Source organism: Diadema antillarum, unplaced genomic scaffold (assembly GCF_040938485.1).
Source record: "Diadema antillarum isolate AM-2024a unplaced genomic scaffold, OU_Dant_1.0 scf00000166, whole genome shotgun sequence".
NCBI lineage: Eukaryota > Metazoa > Echinodermata > Echinoidea > Diadematoida > Diadematidae > Diadema > Diadema antillarum.
The window spans coordinates 841,420-860,380 of record NW_027271055.1 but is presented as its reverse complement, the minus strand read 5'-3'; the positions used below and the strand labels follow the sequence as shown (position 1 = coordinate 860,380).

At 37.5% G+C, this 18,961-nt stretch overlaps 1 protein-coding gene across 1 annotated transcript in view; it reads right to left on the bottom strand.

Moving 5' to 3' along the window:
- LOC139722494 (sorting nexin-14-like) overlaps nt 1-7,291 on the bottom strand; it is a 70,547-nt gene extending 63,256 nt beyond the window's left edge. The window contains exons 1-4 of the mRNA XM_071633783.1: nt 7,154-7,291; nt 3,722-3,925; nt 1,445-1,523; nt 405-448 (exon numbers count right to left, since the gene is read on the bottom strand). Coding sequence (XP_071489884.1) covers nt 405-448; nt 1,445-1,523; nt 3,722-3,925; nt 7,154-7,263 — 437 coding nt within the window. The 5' untranslated portion in view covers nt 7,264-7,291. The remainder of the gene's footprint in view (nt 1-404; nt 449-1,444; nt 1,524-3,721; nt 3,926-7,153) is intronic.
- Nucleotides 7,292-18,961: the final 11,670 nt, after the last annotated feature.

Genomic DNA, 18,961 nt, shown 5'->3' with positions numbered 1-18,961 from the left:
CCTTCAGCAGCCAAATTCTTAATCTATTTCACCCGATACTGATCACAATATAATGATTCAGATCCTCCCTGCTTTAGTCATGTGACTGCATTATGACCAATTATCAGCCAATATTTACGTAGGCCATTAACTATTAAGACACTGTCCAGGGGTGGATCCAGGAATTCCGTAAAGGGGGGGGGGGGGGGGGGGGGGGAGGCACAAACAATATTTCTGGTGCTACTTCCAGGTATTTTTTTCTTTTTATTTCCTTTGTTTTAACAACAAAGAAAGAGGGGGTGCCCCCCGGAGCCGCCACTGCTGTCCCTACTCATTCAGTAAAAGCAAACATGGACACACAACATACATACAAACACACACACATACCGGTACACATATGATAAAAACAGGAAGGTTAAACTCACCTGTACCAGGAGTACACAAAGTCCCTGAAGACAAGTTCAAAGAACTTAGGGGGCACAAGGATAGAAAGAAACACACAAAAAGAAGTTTTAGTTACATTTCGGCATTTTGGTGGCGACATCAAGCCATGTCACTTACTTTCATGATCCATGAGACAAATTTAAGATTTGAGCACTGAAAGGCTGTGGTACAAAATGTAAATCATTTTGTGTTTCATGACACAGCTAATCCACTTCCTTCCCTGAATGTGACCCAAACATGTTTCTGCATTGCAACCCTATACATGAAGGGGAAAAAAAATTAATCTTGACTTGAAATCACTTATTTGTTGCGTTATACTTATATCGGATACAATGCTTGCAAAAGCCCTGAAAAATTTAAGAGCAACTTTGTACATTTTCATTAAGTGTATGCTATAGTTGCCTACTGTAACTCACTGCATAAATATTTGCTTTAGAAACTCACTTCTTATGCTCTGATCATCATCCCAAGAACAGCATATTGCACACATCATAATCTTACTGCATGATAATATGTTGGATAGAGTGCTAATTTTGGGGTTGATAAAAAGATGTAATAGCTTCATGAAAAAAAAAAGTTTACTTTCACCAATCTACTAATTCTGCATGACACTGAACTCATTAAATAATACAATAAGATATGTCAGAATCCTGCTGGCATTTAATCTAATGACAGTACAGAGTTGAAATACAGTGCACTCCCGTTATAATGAAAATGGTTATGATGAAATTCCGGTTATAACGAAGTAACAATTTTGGCTGCAATGTCATCCACTCTATGTATTCTATTGCTTATTTGTTCAGTTATAACGAAATTCCGATATAACGAAAGAAAACTGCAGGTCCCGAGGACTTCGTTACAACGGGAGTCCACTGCATAACAGCAGAAAGAATGGAAAGATCAGAGAAAAAAAAATCAGTCAGTCAATGCTTCTATAACTTGGAGCTACCGTGAGCCTTTGTAGACTGCATGCGAAGATGTAAAGAAAGGTAAAGAATTAAAATGAAGAAAATTCTTGTACCTCCGATAAAGCGTCATCCACTCGTTTCGGAATGTACAAGTCCATCCAGGGCTGGTAATTTGTGTGGTATAGCTCTCCCCTAGAAAAATCATTACAGCATAAAAGACCATTTATGAAGTTTATAGACTCTGAGGAGAAATCAGTGACTCACTGCATGTGGTCGCGACATAATGTGTCTTAGCATTCAATTGATAGAATTCATCCCACCTGCCTGTCCGAAAAAAGCACTATAAAGTGACTATTAAAAAGTCTAACCTCTGATGGTACAAATTTCATTTGTGACAAGACAGGGCTTTGAAGTTCAGTGTCTGTTGAAAGGCACTGACGTATTTCTTATCACATGTGGAAAAGGGAAAAGGGAAAAGGGAAAAGGGAAAAGGGAAAAGGGAAAAGGGAAAAGGGAAAAGGGAAAAGGGAAAAGGGAAAAGGGAAGGAAAAGAAAAGGACTGACAACTAAAGTGTAGTCATTCTTACTCATGATGAGATTATCCTAAAAATACCATAGTGTTCTCAAAATTAATCATAGTGGGTAATATATAAAACTGCTTCAATGTATCAATGCTACAGCATATCATTTGCTAAGATCTTTAAGGGCTGTCATGCACACAAATCTGAATCACTTGTTATGGGAAGAAACTGGGGAAATGTGAAGTCAAAAATAAAAAAAATGAATTGAGAAAAATTAAAAAATAACAACTCTTACACTTGATTTTGATATGATTCCAAGCTTCACATCCAGATGGAAGAAGGATAGGTGTCACAAATGATTACAACTGAAAATGCTGATTCAGAACAAAATAATCAATGTGTGTAAACTTTTTGTGGATTTTGTGATTTGTGGTTACGGCAAACATGTACATACTAAAGCCCCAGTCACATACATGTATGTATACGTGCTGGACCTGGGAAGAGATCCATGAAGATGTCAAAACATTGGGCGTGATCCATGGACTGCCATGTTGGCCGAGCAATCCAGGATGGTCTGTGTGGCTGTCGTGTAGTTGCTTTGAAGGTCCATGTAGCTGCCTGGAACGATCGTGTTGGCGCCGTGAGTATCCTTGGCAGTTCAAGGACGTGGACCATCAAGTAGGCAGCTACATAGACCTACAAGGTAGCCACACAGCAACTACATGGACTACATCATCACATTCAAACACACTATTTCAAGGATGAACATGGATCTACATGTACACGGTCCCTATGCGATGAGAACGAAATTAAGATTGATGAAAATCCAAAATTAGCTCGCTTTTATTAGTAGATTTTTGTCTGCCAGCGTGGTACCAGTAGCTGCTGTGTTGGTCTGTGCAGACGCCCTGATAATCCTGGTCCATGTAGACGCCTTGCTCTTCCGGCATGGACCATGTAGTTGCCCGGAGGGTCCGGCATGGTCTGTGTAAGCACCATGCAGATGCCGTGCTGTTCCAGCCTCATCCGTGTAGCTGCTATGTTGATTACCCTGCATACAGTCATCAACACTCATCAACGCTCCATCCGAGGCAAACCTATCCTGGACTTCCCAGATCATCGCCACCATGATCCGGGGATCGCCATGTAGATCCATCCATGTTTATACATGTATGTGACTGGGGCTTAAAAGATACACATGCAATTACAGGTTCCAAGTTTTGTTGTGCATTTGGTAAGAAGTCTTTTTCTTTTTTTGCAAACCTTTTGGCAATAAAGCTATATACAAAAAAAGCATGCAATCAAATTTGATAAATACAATTTATACAGAGAACACAACATAACGATACATTGTACATCAACATACATACGTGAGTCAACATAAATTGTGTGCCATTTCGTAATATGACTCAACAAAGTTTGAAAATACTTACCCATTAATCGTAATGAGGAACTGTGCCCCATCTGTTTGCTTTGTAACACTGCATGGTTTACATTTTTCAGCATACAGGACCCAAACTACACATCAAGCCTCTTTCATAGTTCTAGAAACTTATGAAAAACATAACCTTAAAACAAGAAATAAATATAACATTCAGTATCATTTGAGCTATAATGCCAATCTCTTTCTAGAAATAATGTCCCTAATTATTCTTTGGTTGAAGCAGGAAGCTCAGGTAGGTACTGGCATGTACAGCCTGGCATGTAGAGCATTTAGAGAATATACCACATATTTCAGGAAGGATATGTGGTTGACAAGTCGGCCAAATACTAACACAACACAGAGTCATCATTCATGCAGAAAAATGTTACTGAACGATGTTACTTAATGAAAGAAAAGTGCAAGGCCTTGTTTTGGATTTACTTTACCTGTGTCTGGTACAGTTATCATTGCCACATACAGGGCACACGCCATGGGAGGATTCCCTGCGAGACAACATTTTCACACCGGGCAGCCGCTTCCTCTCAAAAGTCCCCAGAAGGTTTGGAAGGGAATTCACTCGCTTGAAGATGACGTGAAATGTGCCCATACCAATCAGCAGTGCCCACAGAACCACTATCAGGGGCAGATACCTGAGAAGAATCATATTTGGTTTCAATTTTCACAATGTGGGATTCAGCTGTGGTCTTGGAGAAACTCATGCACCTCAAGAATAGCAGCCACACAGTGTAATCTCACAGTAAATAAAACTGATTCACTTATTTTGAATTGTACAAAACACAAAAAAGAGAAATGAAATAAGACTAATAATGAACAGGAAAAGGGGGGGGGGGGTAGGGGAGGGCACTTTTAAAATACCAATGTTGCCATGGAAATATAATCCTTACAGAGAATTATTTATTTTTTTGCAGTCCCATTTTGGTTATATAGACAAATATAGGAGTATCCTTTAAATTTACTTGTGGACCTACAGTTTGTAGATTCTACCTTAAAACAGTGTACAAAGAAAAGCACAGATGGGGGGTAAAATCCTCATTGAATTGAAGTCTGGACAGCGATATCAATGTCATTATGATCTATGTTGTACTACACATAAATACTGCTGGGGGAATGTAGAAATGGGTGTAATGTTCACCAATTGAAGTTTGCTCGTTGCTCATGCATGCATACAATTGTATGTATGGTAAGGGTACCACGTATCGGCAGGGTACCTTGACATTGGCACCCTGCGTATTATGGCTGTTAGCGTATAGAACGAAAAAGATACAGTGTGGCACCAGACTAGGTCTAACTCTAAGTGCCATGAGCTATGAAATAAATCAAAACAAAGAGATAAAAAAATACTCATAAACAAACTTACAAACTAAACACTGTTTACACCTTTGTTGCTCTGAGAGTATGATGTGACGACAGCGAGTAAAAAAGATCTAGGCCACGTTAGGTGAGGAGATTTTAGTTAAATTTTACACAACAATAACAACTCACTACACAGTAGTCTAAGTTCTAATACACTTACACAGACCTAGTTAGGAAATTCCCACATTTGTCCTATAGTGAGGAACTAGGGAATCAAGCTTTGCTGCACGCAGAGTGTAGAGCAATCATCGACCATATCATGACATACACTGTAAACTCAGCTTATTGCACTAAAACTGTCACCACGGCACTGGCAGTGACTGCTAGCTATGATGTAAGTAGCCTTAACCTACCTATACCAGATATCTGGACACTTTTACCCTATAAGGTAATCCTATTCTTATATGAACTTTTACATGGTATTCTATTCATGTGGAAGTCATATTCATTTTAATTCCACTGTTTATTTTTTCTCTTTCTTTCTTTCTCTTTTTCTTCCCCCTCTCTCCCCCCCTTTGGTTCTCACTTTAAATTTATTTCCTTTAGTCTATTTCTCTCGTTCTCTCCCTCTCTTTCTCATTCATGATTAGTAATACAAGTTACAACCTTTGAGATGTAAATATTATGATATGTAGTAGTACACGTTGTGTAAACATGTTTCAGAAGTCTGTAGGCTATGTTATATTCTCAATTAATTTACTCTGTATATAATTATGAATATTACTCGTCATGGGCGCCATGGCCTGGTGACCTACAAATTTTACAAGCTAACGTTAGATTAGATTTCTAGGTCTATGCTTTTAACGTTAGTTGGGTCACCCCATTTCCGTTTGTATGATGCTGATGGCGATGCTGAGTGATATATGGAGGTGTATCCTATTACCGAACGATTTTTGTGTTATTGCTCCAAACGGGCAACATTATGCAATAATTCAGCCAAAAATATCCTTATAGATAATTGAAATGCTGATGACTTTAGCTGTAACAAAAATACTTGAAAAATAAGCCAACTTCTAGAAAAAATCCGTATTTCAAATAACCCTTCCACAAAAGTTGTCTCTTTTTACCGACGCAAATCATATTGTATTACCGAACATATGCGCCCTCTGTACGGGGAAAATTGAACATTGTATTTTCGGTCAATGTTTATTAACGCAGGACAACGAACATCAAAATTTTAGCAATTATTACGTAAATTTGAGGTAAATTACATTTTGTTTTGTTTTTTTGCTGCAGTTTAGCAATTTTCGGCACTGGCTTCCCCTGTGAGATAACAGCGCGTAGTGCAATGAATGCGTATTCGAGTTGTTGTACGCGCTCCATTGACAAAGTACCCGTTCGGTAATAATAGGATACCGTTCGGTAATAGGTAACTATACACAGCCCAGTCGCTGTACATGGTACGTCGCGACAGCGTAACAGCGTCTGGTCGGGCTAGGTAATAGGTAACTACACGCAGCGCTGGCGACAGCGCTGCACCTCTATTCCTTCGCGGACGTTGTTATCGTTCACTGTTTCCTTCATGAATATCTTTATTAATCGTGGAAAACTAAAATATAAGGAATTATCGTAATCTATGACCATCATTCAATAACCGGTATGCGATTTTTTGTTTAATTACGTCTAAAACTTACCGAAATCTATGGCTGAAATCAGGTCTGTAAACGTCCTTACTGCTTCACTCCTCATCTGCGTGTTATATGAATGGCATTCACTCTCGTATACTACAACGTAGGTAGTCGGGGCGGAAGTGATGAGATAGTCGGATGACCCCGACTAAAAAAGTTCAAATCATTGCCGGTGCAGCACGCGCGGATCTACTACAAGCTTTACGTAACACATGAAACGCACGGGCGTACGTAAAAAGCAACCACTTCTGAATGCGCATGCGTGGTAGTTTGTTGCTTTTGTGAAGCTCTCGAAGGAAAAGATGCCACCGCACGATCTACTCCGAAAAATTCAACAATAACAATAAGGTCTGGATACCAACAAAACGCCGAATTCAACTCAACCATCAGGAAAATACGCTGTAGGTAAGTGTTGCAAATTATATTACTCTTAAAATCATACAAAATAAAAGGTATTTTATGTGATTTTGCTGTCAATAGTGACGGTCGTTTACAACGTTGAAACACTAACACATGTCAGACCCTGTGCGCAGCACAGTGTCTGGTCAGGCTAGGTAATAGGATACCTGACTATACATAAGGCCTAGTAGGCACCTAATGACACTGTAATATTATGTGTCAATATGTACACAACAACGCAATGTAAAAATGGAAATGAAACGAATAAATTCAATTCAATTCAATTCAATTCAATTCATTTAGCTGCTGCCTGTGCTGGCACTGCACTGTTGTCCAGAGAAACCCACGGACCACTAGCTAACACTATTATCAATATGTGGGGCCGCAGGAACAAGGATGTTGGTACAGTGGTGGGTAATTACGCCTTCATAGAAGACGTACACTGGTCACTGAACTGACTGAGGCATAAAATTTTACCTGTGAAACAAAACAGTTGCGACGAAAAATACTCCGAGCAATGAAGAATACTTCGTATTCTGTCGGAGGAGGAGTAAGACATCATCAACGAAAACCTGAAAGTCTGCCATCTCGGCCAACCATTACGTAACGTCAGACACACTACTGTATTGCATGCTGTGATTGCATGCAAAGTCGAGTCGCGCGCTGCTACTGAGTATATAGTAGCCCAAGATAGACTGTACGTGTGTGTAGTGTGTGTGTGTGTGCACCATTGACAAGGCGAGTTGCACCCTTTACGAATACGCCTTGGTTTCGGCCAAAAAAGCGACAAGGCGTCTTGCAACAAATCGCCAAGGCGCCTTGTTTAATGGAAGAAAAGGCGAGAAGACGACTTGCACAGACAGACTCGCCAAAGAGCTTTTGCTGCCGCCCTCCCCATTACATGTCTTTCGATAGTTACATTAGGCCTAATTGATAGGCCTATGACAGAAAAAAAGCAAGTTATGCTGGGTCGAAAGGAATTAAGGTGCATTCCAATGTCATTTGTTGACATGGTACTTTAGGAATGAAGCTCCTGTCCTTATCAAGCAATGTCAAACACCACCAAAGGTGGCAATTTTCCACTTGACTGATTTTTAATGATTTTTTTTTTTTGTAAAAAAATAACATTACACCATCTTTGTACTGCCTTCCCTGTAGGCAATGCGCGAGTTGAATTAGGAGCGTGAGGCCTCAAGCTGCAATGCCATTCAGATTCTGAATAATTCTGAGTGCACATGGTCAAGACTTATCACTTACATACAGTACCGAAAAATCATTAATTCCCTCATGTACAAGGGGAATATCTCTCAGTTCCCCTGATCAATTTTTTTTTTTAATTTCCGAAATATTCCATCAATATGCGTATACGAGATATCTCGATTTCAACTCTAACTAGAAATGTCGCTACAGCGACTGGTTATACCCCCGCCAAAGTAAACAACATTTTCATAAGCTTTGGTCAAAAAACTGAGGAAGTAGTTAAATCCGCAAGATCTTTCCTTGATCTTCTGCCATTAATATGCCGTTACCATGGCAACGTACTTTCGGGTACTGTCGAAAAATGCGTCTTGCACATCTACAACCAAAGGCACACATCTGTACCAAGTTTCATGGAAATTGGGCAAAAACTGAGAAAGTAGTTTGCAACACAAAATTTTCCATCATTTTGGCTCATTATATGTGAGCTGTTACCATGGCAACATACTTTTTGTCACTGTCAAGAAATGTGTCATGCTGACCTATATCCTAAGACAAACATTCAATATGAATTCCATGAGAATTGGAAGAACGCTGATGAAGCAGTTTTGCCATGAAGCATTTTGCCCTATATTTTACCAATAACATGCCGTTATCATGGCAACGCACTTTTTGCCACTGCGGAAATATGTGTCTTGCACATTAACATATTCAGATGAACATCTGTACCTAATTTCATAAACATTGATCAAAAACTGTGGGAGGAGTTCGCGACGCAAGATTTGTACCCATTTTTGCCCATAATATGCCGTTACCATGGCAACGTACTTTTGGGTACTGTCAAAAAATACGTCTTGCACATCTACAACCCAAGGCACACATCTGTGCCAAGTTTTATGGGAATCGGTTGAAAACCTCCAGCAGGATCTACCCCATCTTCGCACAAACCACGACCCATCATTGTGAAACTCACCTCGTACAGACAGCGCCAGAACCTGTTGGTAAACAGAAGGAAACTGAAAGAAAAGAAAACTGTAATCAGCATCTACGAGGACTTGACATCCACCAACAGAAATCTCCTCTGGGAAGCTATGAAAGAGAACAAAAAAGACGAAAGCAGAGTGCAATCAGCCTGGTCTACAGATGGTAGAATCATCGTCTCTGTGAAGTCTGGAAACAACAAAACTGTGAAGAGACAGATACACACAACGGAAGATCTCTTGAAACTCTACTGAACATGGGTTAATACTATGTACCTTGCTTAAATATTGATATTGTCACCTTTTCTACTTCATTATCTTGTTCTTTGCAACGAATAACAGTATCCAGGTAGTGTTCTTTTACTTCCACTCTTTGTTTTGTTACGATATCAACGTTCTAGTAGACTTAAATTATCATTTTTTTGTGACTTTTGAATAGTAACTGTGTCTGCTTGTGTGTGAATGTGTGAGTGTGAAAGTAGCAATGTTTCTTCTTCTACTCAGTCATGGCTTTGTGTAAACTGTGCTTCAGATGCACTGCCATTTAATCACATTTCAGATAATAATGAATTTCTGTTGACAATTTATAGTTATTTCAATTTAACAAAAGAAATCAATATAAATAAAATTGAATCATTAAAGATCAATCCCTTCGACATGAATTCAGTTAATCACCAATCACTCAATATTGATGATAGTCAAGAAATTATTTCAAATTTTCCTGAAGTTGATTGTAAGTATATGTTCAGTGAGTACTTTCATGTATTGACCTGTCTTTTTTTCATGTCAATGCAAGAAGTCTGCATAAAAAACTTTGATCAATTTAATACCCTTCTTGCTACATTTGACTTCAGTTTTAGCATTATGGCAGTATCTGAAACCTGGTTTTCTTCAAAAACAAACTATAATATGTATGATATTGATAATTATTCTTTTGTTTCTATGTGTAGACCTCCAGGTAAAGTTGGTGGTGGAGTTGCCTTGTATGTAAAAGATGAATATCAATATGTTAATACGAAATGATTTGTCATGTATTGCAGACAATTATGAAATGCTTTTTATTGAACTTACTCAACATAATAACTCCTTTATTGTAGCATGTATTTATCGTCCTCCAAGTACCGATATTGTGGACTTCACTTCTAAATTGAATGATATTGTAGAAAAATTGGAAAGTGAAAAAGAAGGAATTTTATTTGATGGGCGATTTTAATATTGATTTATTGAATTATGGAAGTCATAGCAAAACAAACAACTTTTTGGATATGTTGTTTTCTTTCAATGTGTTTCCTTTGATATCAAAACCAACTCGTATTTCATCAACCAGAGCTTCTCTAATTGATAACATTTATACTAACATTATTAATAAGAATATTTCTAATGGAATTATATATGATGATTTTTCTGATCACTTTCCAATATATGTCATATTGAAAGGTGGACAATGCAAGTATAAATCAGTAAAGAAAAAATGTGTGAAGAAAAGAATTATTAATGAAGAAAATTTGTTGTTGTTTAAAAATAGATTAAAGTGTATTGAATGGGGTTTTGTTAATGAGTGTTCAGATGTAAATGATAGTTATAGTAAGTTTACTGAAAAATTTGATATGATATATTGTGAATGTTTTCCTTTAAAGATTATTCGTGAAAAGAAAAACAAATGCAGGAAACCTTGGATTACTCAAGGCATACTTAAATCCATAAAACTTAAGAATAGATTATATAAGGCAAGTCTCAAATACCCTGATGCTAAACATATATCTAGTTATAAAAAGTATAAAAATAAACTCACAAATATTATTCGTTGTTCAAAATATAAGCATTACAATGAAATGTTTTTGTCAACGCAGGGTGATCTAAAAAAAAAAACATGGAGACAGATTAATGAAATCTTAGGTAGGAAAAAACTCAATGTTATGCCCAAAAGTATGTGCTTCGAAAATTCAAGGTTTTCTTCAAAACAGGAGATAGCAAATCAATTTAATTCTTATTTTATCAATATTGGCGAAAGACTGTCAAAGTCTATTTCTACACCATATCATTCATTTCAAGAGTTTATGTCATGTCAAAACGCTAAATCTTTTTTTTTTTTTGTAAAACCATCATCTCCTTATGAACTTATAAAAATATCTTCTTTAATTCAGACATCAAAAGCCAGTGGGCCAGATGATATATCTCCTCGAGTCATTAAAGATTGTATTCAGTATATTGCTGATCCATTATGTGGTATTTTTTAATATGTCATTGAGCACTGGTATTGTGCCAAATGAATTCAAAGTTGCTAAAATAGTTCCTTTGTTTAAAAAAGATAATCCGCAGAATATTGAAAATTATAGACCCGTTGCTCTCCTTTCTATCTTTGATAAGCTACTTGAAAGACTTATGTATAATAGGCTTTATGATTATCTTACCAAGGAGAATATTTTAATTCCTGAACAGTTTGGTTTTCGGAAAAATCATTCCACCTCATTGAATTTAATATATTTTATTGATTATATTTTACAAGAAATTGATAAAGGCAATATTTGTTGTGGAGTGTTCATGGATCTTTCAAAAGCTTTTGACACCATCAACCACCATATCCTTTTATCAACGCTTTGTTCACATGGAATAAGGGGTTTACCCCTACAATGGTTTTCTAATTACTTGTTAGATAGAAAACAATATGTGGTGGTTGATGGTGTCGAATCCATGCAAGGAGAGGTAAACATCGGTGTACCTCAGGGCTCTGTGCTGGGGCCACTGTTATTTTTGATATATGTTAATGATATTGTAAATTGTTCAGAAATATTGAAATTTTCTCTTTTTTCTGATGACACTGTAGTGTCATATTCTCACAGAAATGTAAACACACTTATATTTACCCTGAATAATGAATTACAAATGTTGAATGAATGGTTTAAATGTAATAAGTTGTTTTTGAATTTTACAAAAACAAAATATGTTTTATTTCATTCTAAGGGAAAGAAAATTTCTGTAAATTCTGATTTGATTAAGATTGAAAATGTAATTATTGAAAGAACTCAAATCATAAATTTTCTTGGTATTTCTATTCATGAATCTCTTGAGTGGAAGCACCACTTAGAAAACATATCTTCGAGAATATCAAAATGTGTTGGAGTGTTATCTAAATTGGTAAGTTTTGTACCTAGAAAAATTTTATTTTATATATACAATGCAATAATATTACCGCATTTTAATCATTGTAATGAAATATGGGGTAAGACATATAAAACTCATGTTGAGAAATTATATATGTTACAAAAGCGTGCGATCAGATTGATTTCTAAGAGCAATTCTCGCAGTTCAGGTTTACCAATTTTTGTCAAGTTAAAAATTCTACCCATTTATGAACTTGTTCGATTTAATATACTAGTATTAGTGTTTATGTTTAAGTATCATAAAGGTATTCTCCCAGTTTTGCTTCATGATATGTTTAAATCTAATTTGTGTTTTCATGATTATTCTACCGGTGAAAGATATAGCCTGAGAATGCCATTAGCCCGTTTAACAGTTAGAACCCATTCAATTCGTTTTACAGGTGTAAATGAATGGAATTCAATCAGTCCAGATCTCAAATCCAGCACTACACTTTCTCGCTTCAGAATATTATTCAAACAACATACTTTTAAGAAACTGTTATCCATGTCTGAGTAGACTGCTTGCTACCAAATTTCTTCTACTGTTCACTTCTTTGATCCTGACATTGCTACTGAATGAGTGTGTTGGGTGTGCGCTGCATGGGTGCGAGTGATAAGAATGTGGTGTGTGTGTGTGTGTGTGTGTGTGCATAGTATAGAGCTGATAAGTATTTTTTTTTATATATATATATATTTTTTTTTTCATTTTCGTTTTTGCACAATATGCTATTTAGCAACTGTATTTTGTATAATTTTGTTTTGGGCCCCGACAACAAGCACCAGATGCTTCAAAGGGGTCCCGGCATTAATTTCCAAATATGTGCATGTATGTTTATACACATTGTTTTTGTTTTTACTGTGTACATAATGTACTTTTGATTTATTTTGTGCCGAATAAATTGAATTGAATTGAATTGAATTGAATTGAAATGTGCGCCAGATTGCTTTATTTTAATTCTAAAAACGCAAAAGCTCCGTCGAGTTGGAGGGGACATCCCCTCCCACACCCTCCCCCTCTACCTCGTTAGACTTTGTACATACACACAGATGATGCGCACGCTTATTAACACTTCCCTAAAAAAAAAAATAAAAAAAATATTTCCATTACTTTTTTCGGGGGGGGGGGGGGTAGAAAAATTCCAAGTATTGCACCAAAAGTTTGCACCAGCTAGAACGCTGAATTTCAGGTCTGAAAATGCAAAAATCACCTTCATGTGGGAAGAGAAATATGCCTTATGTACACCCTCGCGTGCACGCCTTTTCTGTTTGATTGCTGAATATTGTCCATGAAATTCATTGTAAGAATTAATACAAGAAGTTTACTTAAAAGTTACCACTTTATAGGCAAATTGTTCAGTAATAATCCACATCAAAATATGCTGCACCTTAAACAAGTGGGGGCCGTTTCAAGTCGATAAAACACGCAAAAACATGCATCAAAGTCCACCATTTACAACATGAAAATGCAAAAAGTTCTCACCGTGGGAGGGGGACACCCCCACCCACACCCTTCCCCTCACGGTCGCTCCGATCGCTCGGGTTCGGTCGCTTCGCTCCCTCGCATAGTAACTGCTCCCCTCCCAAGATCATATTCTGGCTATATACGACATTGCGTCTAAACGGGGGAGGGGGCTTGACCTGGACACCCCTCTCCCCCCAGCCCCCACACTGAAAAAACGTTCCGCAGCCCCTGTTACATGTGAGATTTTATCAATATTATGCAGCAATGTCTTTGTCTTTTCATCTATTGAATTCATATGTTTAACTACAACAAAATACTGATAATGATTGATGCAGCCAATAGATTTGTAATAAGGTGTGTGATTATACAGTAGAAAGATTGTAATTAAGATTTTTATCACAAAATGAGTTAATTTCCATGTTGTTAAGTTAAAATATTTGCATTTTAAGCTGCCAAAAATGATGATAGTAGTCATGAAATGTTAAATTTAGTTCAATTATTAAAACGGCTTTTTAAAATCATTACCTCAAATATATACATTCATTTCTTTATGTGACAAGTAAGGCGACACTAACTTGAAATGCTTTTATTGCTCTATTTTTTATTATGGACTTTAATCAGGCAGTTTCATGCAGATTTTTCAAGCAAACTCTCCAAGCATAAAGTTCACTATAGAGAATCGAATGCGTTGCCAATTTTCAGTATTTTGACCATGTACCATTATTATGTTGTTGTAGACATTGTATGATAAAATTTCAGAAACGTTTCTTTTACATCTTGTTACCCAGTTTCTCTTTCTTTCATTATGTAGGTGTGGTCTTAGTGCATGCAAGTGCATTTTTAATACAAAAAACTTTCATCGGTTGGGGATGACAATAAATTTAAATGTTTAAGCTTCTACCACCCTTTAATTGTATTGGGCAAGCTTTCGTCCTACTCCTGAGGACTTTCTCAAGCATCATGCAGGGAAGTGTTGTCTTGCTGCCGTAGCCTGTCTTTTGTTGATCATTGGACCATTATTGTGGGTGAGAGGGTATAGCCAGAGTCTCTATTATAGAGCTGGATTAATCCTTCGGATCCAAAGTGATTCTTTTTTTCTTATCTTCCCCTCTGAAAAGAGCATTCCATAACAAGGACGTTGATATTGCATTCAAGAGCTCTAATACCCTTAGAAGCAGATTAGTCCACCAAAAGACAAAAAGTCTTTGATTCGAGGTACCTGGCGAGTTTGATGAACGGAGATTTCGTGGTGGTTGGTGAAGATGAAGAGTACTTTGAAAGTAGGCAGGGGCAGATTTGTGCAATGTACGGTAAACAAGAAGAAGAGTCTTGAAGCTAATACGATTTTCTACAGGGAGCCAGTGTAGGGACCAAAGTATTGGGGTAGTATGCACAGGGTTTTTTTTTTTTTTTTTTTCGTGCAAGTTATAAGTATTGAGTAATCTACAGCGGCACAATTCTGAAGAAGTTGCAGTTTACTGAGTTCTTTTCATGGAAGGCTGCGAAGCAGAGAATTTGCAGAAATCTAGACGAGACAAAATAAGAGCATGCATCAGTTTTTCTGCTACTGATCTAGTTAAATATCTCAGAATTGAGCCCAGGTTACGCAAATGAAATCTTACAGATTGGGATACATACGAAATGTGGTCTTTGAATGTCAGATTTGAATAAAAAACAACACCAATTTTACGATTACGAACGTTCTTCGAAGGCTTGATGTTACTACTGCCAATGCTAACATAACATGTATCAGAATTCACTTTAAACAACATCTGTTTGGATCCTATCAGAATAAATTCTGACTTACTGTCGTTAAATTTCAGACCATTTCTTTCAACCCATGCCTTAACATCATCAATACATAATTCTAATCGTTTTAAAGCTTCAGAGAGTCTAGTCCTGGTTGGTGAAAAAGATATAAATATTTGTTTATCATCTGCATAACAGTGATAATGAATGTTGTGTCTCTCAAAACTGTGCCTAATCCTTGAAAGATACACAGAGAACAGAAGTGGTCCACCTATTATACGGACCCTTGCGGGACACCGCAAGTAAGTGCAGTCGGATCAGAGTTACCAGCGGTTACTGTCATTGATCATAATTATTGTGAACACATTATTGTGAACGGCTGGTAAGGTAAGATTGAAACCACTCTAATGCAAATCCTGTGACACCAACAGATCTGAGAGTCTGGGTGACAATGGAATGGTCCGCAGTATCAAAATCTGCCGACATGATATCAAGCAAAACAACTGCAGTGATATTCCCAGCATCCATCTGTCTCAAACATTGATCAGTTAGGTCAGTAATAAGTAATGTCTCTACACTATGATCAGGGCGATATGCTGATTGGTGGCTATCAAGAAAATCATTCTCCTGCAAGTAGTCTCGTAGACGAGAGAAGGAAACACATTCCATAACTATACTAACAAATGGCAGAATTGGTCGATAATTGTGTAACATGTTCTTATATGAATGAGGTCTTTTGAGGGTTGGAAATATTACCGCTGTTTTCAATTGATTTGGCACAACACCTGCTGCAAAACTGCCATTTCTTTATTATGCTCGTAATGGCAGGGGCCGTCACTGATACACAGTTTTAAATCAGATTCGTACAAAAAGGGTCTAATTCACATGACTTATTTGGAGACTTCATAATCATATTCTTAACCTCAGTTACAGTGGCTGCATTTAGTGAGTCTAATTTTGAAGTATAGTTGCAACTTCAGCTTCAGTTTTAACCACATGGACACATGGTAAGGACAAGCGTATATTCGCTATCTTATCTAAGAAAAACTGATTAAACTTGTTTGCCAATTCTTTGTCAGAATCATGCTCAGGTAGAGGGGATGTCTGTTTTCTGTCAAGAAGCTCGCTTACAACTTGAAAGAGTTTCTTTGTGTCTCTTCCACAGTCATTAACTTGTTTGGAGTGATATTCAGTTTTCGCTTTCCTGAGTAGTGAACGGACATACTGACGTGGTTTACAATACAAATGCCTATCAATCTCTAACAACGATTTCCTCCATTTTCTTTCTAATTGCCTGCGACGCAGTTTCGCACTAGCAATTTCTTCATTATACCATTCAGTGTTTGGGACCTACATTATTACACAAGTGAGAAATTTTGCCTGTCACATTGGGACTATTTGCATCACTCAAAAGTAAAGCAACTCCCCCCCCCCCCTCTAAGAAATGGACCAGGCCAAGGGATTGGGAGACTGTACATGGGGTGGTGATAGCCTTATGAGGTGCCCACCTTCCTGGTCAAACCGGGTTAACCAACTCCATGCACGGCAACTCTATTATGTTTCTCCCCCTTCATTCATATCAGGTACGTAAGCAACTTTCTCATTTTATCCCATATTGTAATGTCACTTAACAGTAACAGATGTCCTATAACTGTGTGTGAAGAACGTAAGAGCCTGCAATTATCGCAGATCAAGTATTGATGAAAACACAGTTGCACTGGTACTGCATTTATATGTAGGCCTAGGCCTACTAGCTTTGTAGGCCCTAAATACTGGGAAGTTATATTTTTAATGTAACATGTTGAAGGAGCTTCACTGACGACTTGGAAAGTCCTTAAACCTACAATAAACTGTGGTATAGTAATTTTGCTTGGTAGATAATGGTTTTGTTATCACTTGTGGAAGGATTTGAGCACCAGGATTTGAAAGTTTCACTGTTTATAGATGATGCAATGAAAAAGATTATCCGGTATATCATGTACTTAAGTGAAAGTACATCTAAATAGGCTTATTCAGGTTGATGCGTGTGTGGGCACTATAGTGGCACAATCTTGTCCACTGTGATATGATCTTCATACTTCATCGTAATGTAGTCGAAATGTGAAGATCGAGTAAATACTGGCCAAGTGTCTCGTAGCTCAGTCTTGACCACGATACTGAAACATGCAGTCCCCCTGTTCAAACCCAAGCCAGTTTATACCAAAAGGCCATCTGCAGTACACATATATTTTGCTGTGGGTTATACAAAATACTCACCCAAAGCAGGCGCCTGCTTCTCATGCAGTGTTCAGTGTATACTGGATCTGTGAAAAGTATACAATAAGTTGGTAACCTTACAAGAATAGGAAACCTCAGCATGTCTTTTCAATGACATTAAATTGCCGATCCTGACGCCCCAACCATCGAAGATCTACACTGATATTGAGAGTGTTGCATATCAGTTGCATAAAAAAGAATTCAACTCTCGGCGCGGAAGAATTTCATGAATTTAGATGTTTAGGTTGATCTATTCGTACCCTATACTCGTATATGTAGACATTTCCACCTCTCGAATCCCAAAAAATAACTGTTAGTGACACACATGCAAATACATCAGACATTAGGGTCCGGATATTTGGAATAATCTTCCGGAAAAAAAAAAAGTCTTGCTCAACTATTTATTCTATGAAATTAAGCTAGTTCACTAGGGCGGTATTTGATACAATGATATGCTCCCCACTCATGACGTTATAGATAATATATATTTTTTATTTTTGGTGAATGATTGTTATTTCGTTTCAATCTCTTTTTTTTTTCTTCGTTTAACTACATTTTGCATCCACACCTGCAATTGCACCGCACCCACCTGATCATTTAATTTCCTCCGAGAGAGTTGTGTCACCGGATAGTCTTTTGATGAGGCCCCATCCCTTTCAAGCTTAATCGCTAAGGGTGGGATTTCACGGAGCACGCGAACGATTTACGAAGGACGCGAATGGCAAAATCCAGCATTCGCATTTTGGTCTGCAAAAGATCGCCAAACGAACGTGAGGGTTCGGAAGCGTCGTCAATTGTTCGCGAATGTCGTTTTTACTTCGGCGAGAATTTCAAAAAAGTTTGAAATTTTCTGCGAACCTTTTCCGCACACTTGGTCGTGATTTGCGCGTGAATTGTTCTCGAAAGTGTCTTTAAAGCCTCGTCATATGCGCAAGACCTTCGCAAGACACGCGCGATGTTCGCAAAATGTTCGTGAAACCCCAAACAGACTCCGAAACTTTGGAGAATGTCTCGCGAATGTTACGCGAAATCTGCGAAGTTTTTCCGATCATTTTACGACGTAATCGCAAACTGTTCGCGTACCTTTTGAGACATTCTCGCGAACGTTTAGCGCACGTTTGGGGGATGTATGACCTATACGTTTTCTACAAATAAAAATCGTAGCATACACCTAAACATCAAACAATTATTAACAACTATAGTAACAAAAGAAATTAAAGACTAGCAAAGAGAAAGAAATGTTTGATTATACAAAAAAAAATCGCAGAATACAATTAAAATTAATCTAAAGTATGTGCAATTTTATTTGAAGTATAAGAAGTATTTGGAGAAATAGAGGAAAAATGAATCAACTCAAGACAGCTTACACCTCTCCTTGGGTACACCTTTTCCCATGATTATTGAAAATGTTTCGTTGTTCGCATTTCCGTCGCGTGTTCTTCGTGTACGTAACATGCTGTACTTTAGCAATGATACACGCGACATTCGCACATACGTTGTG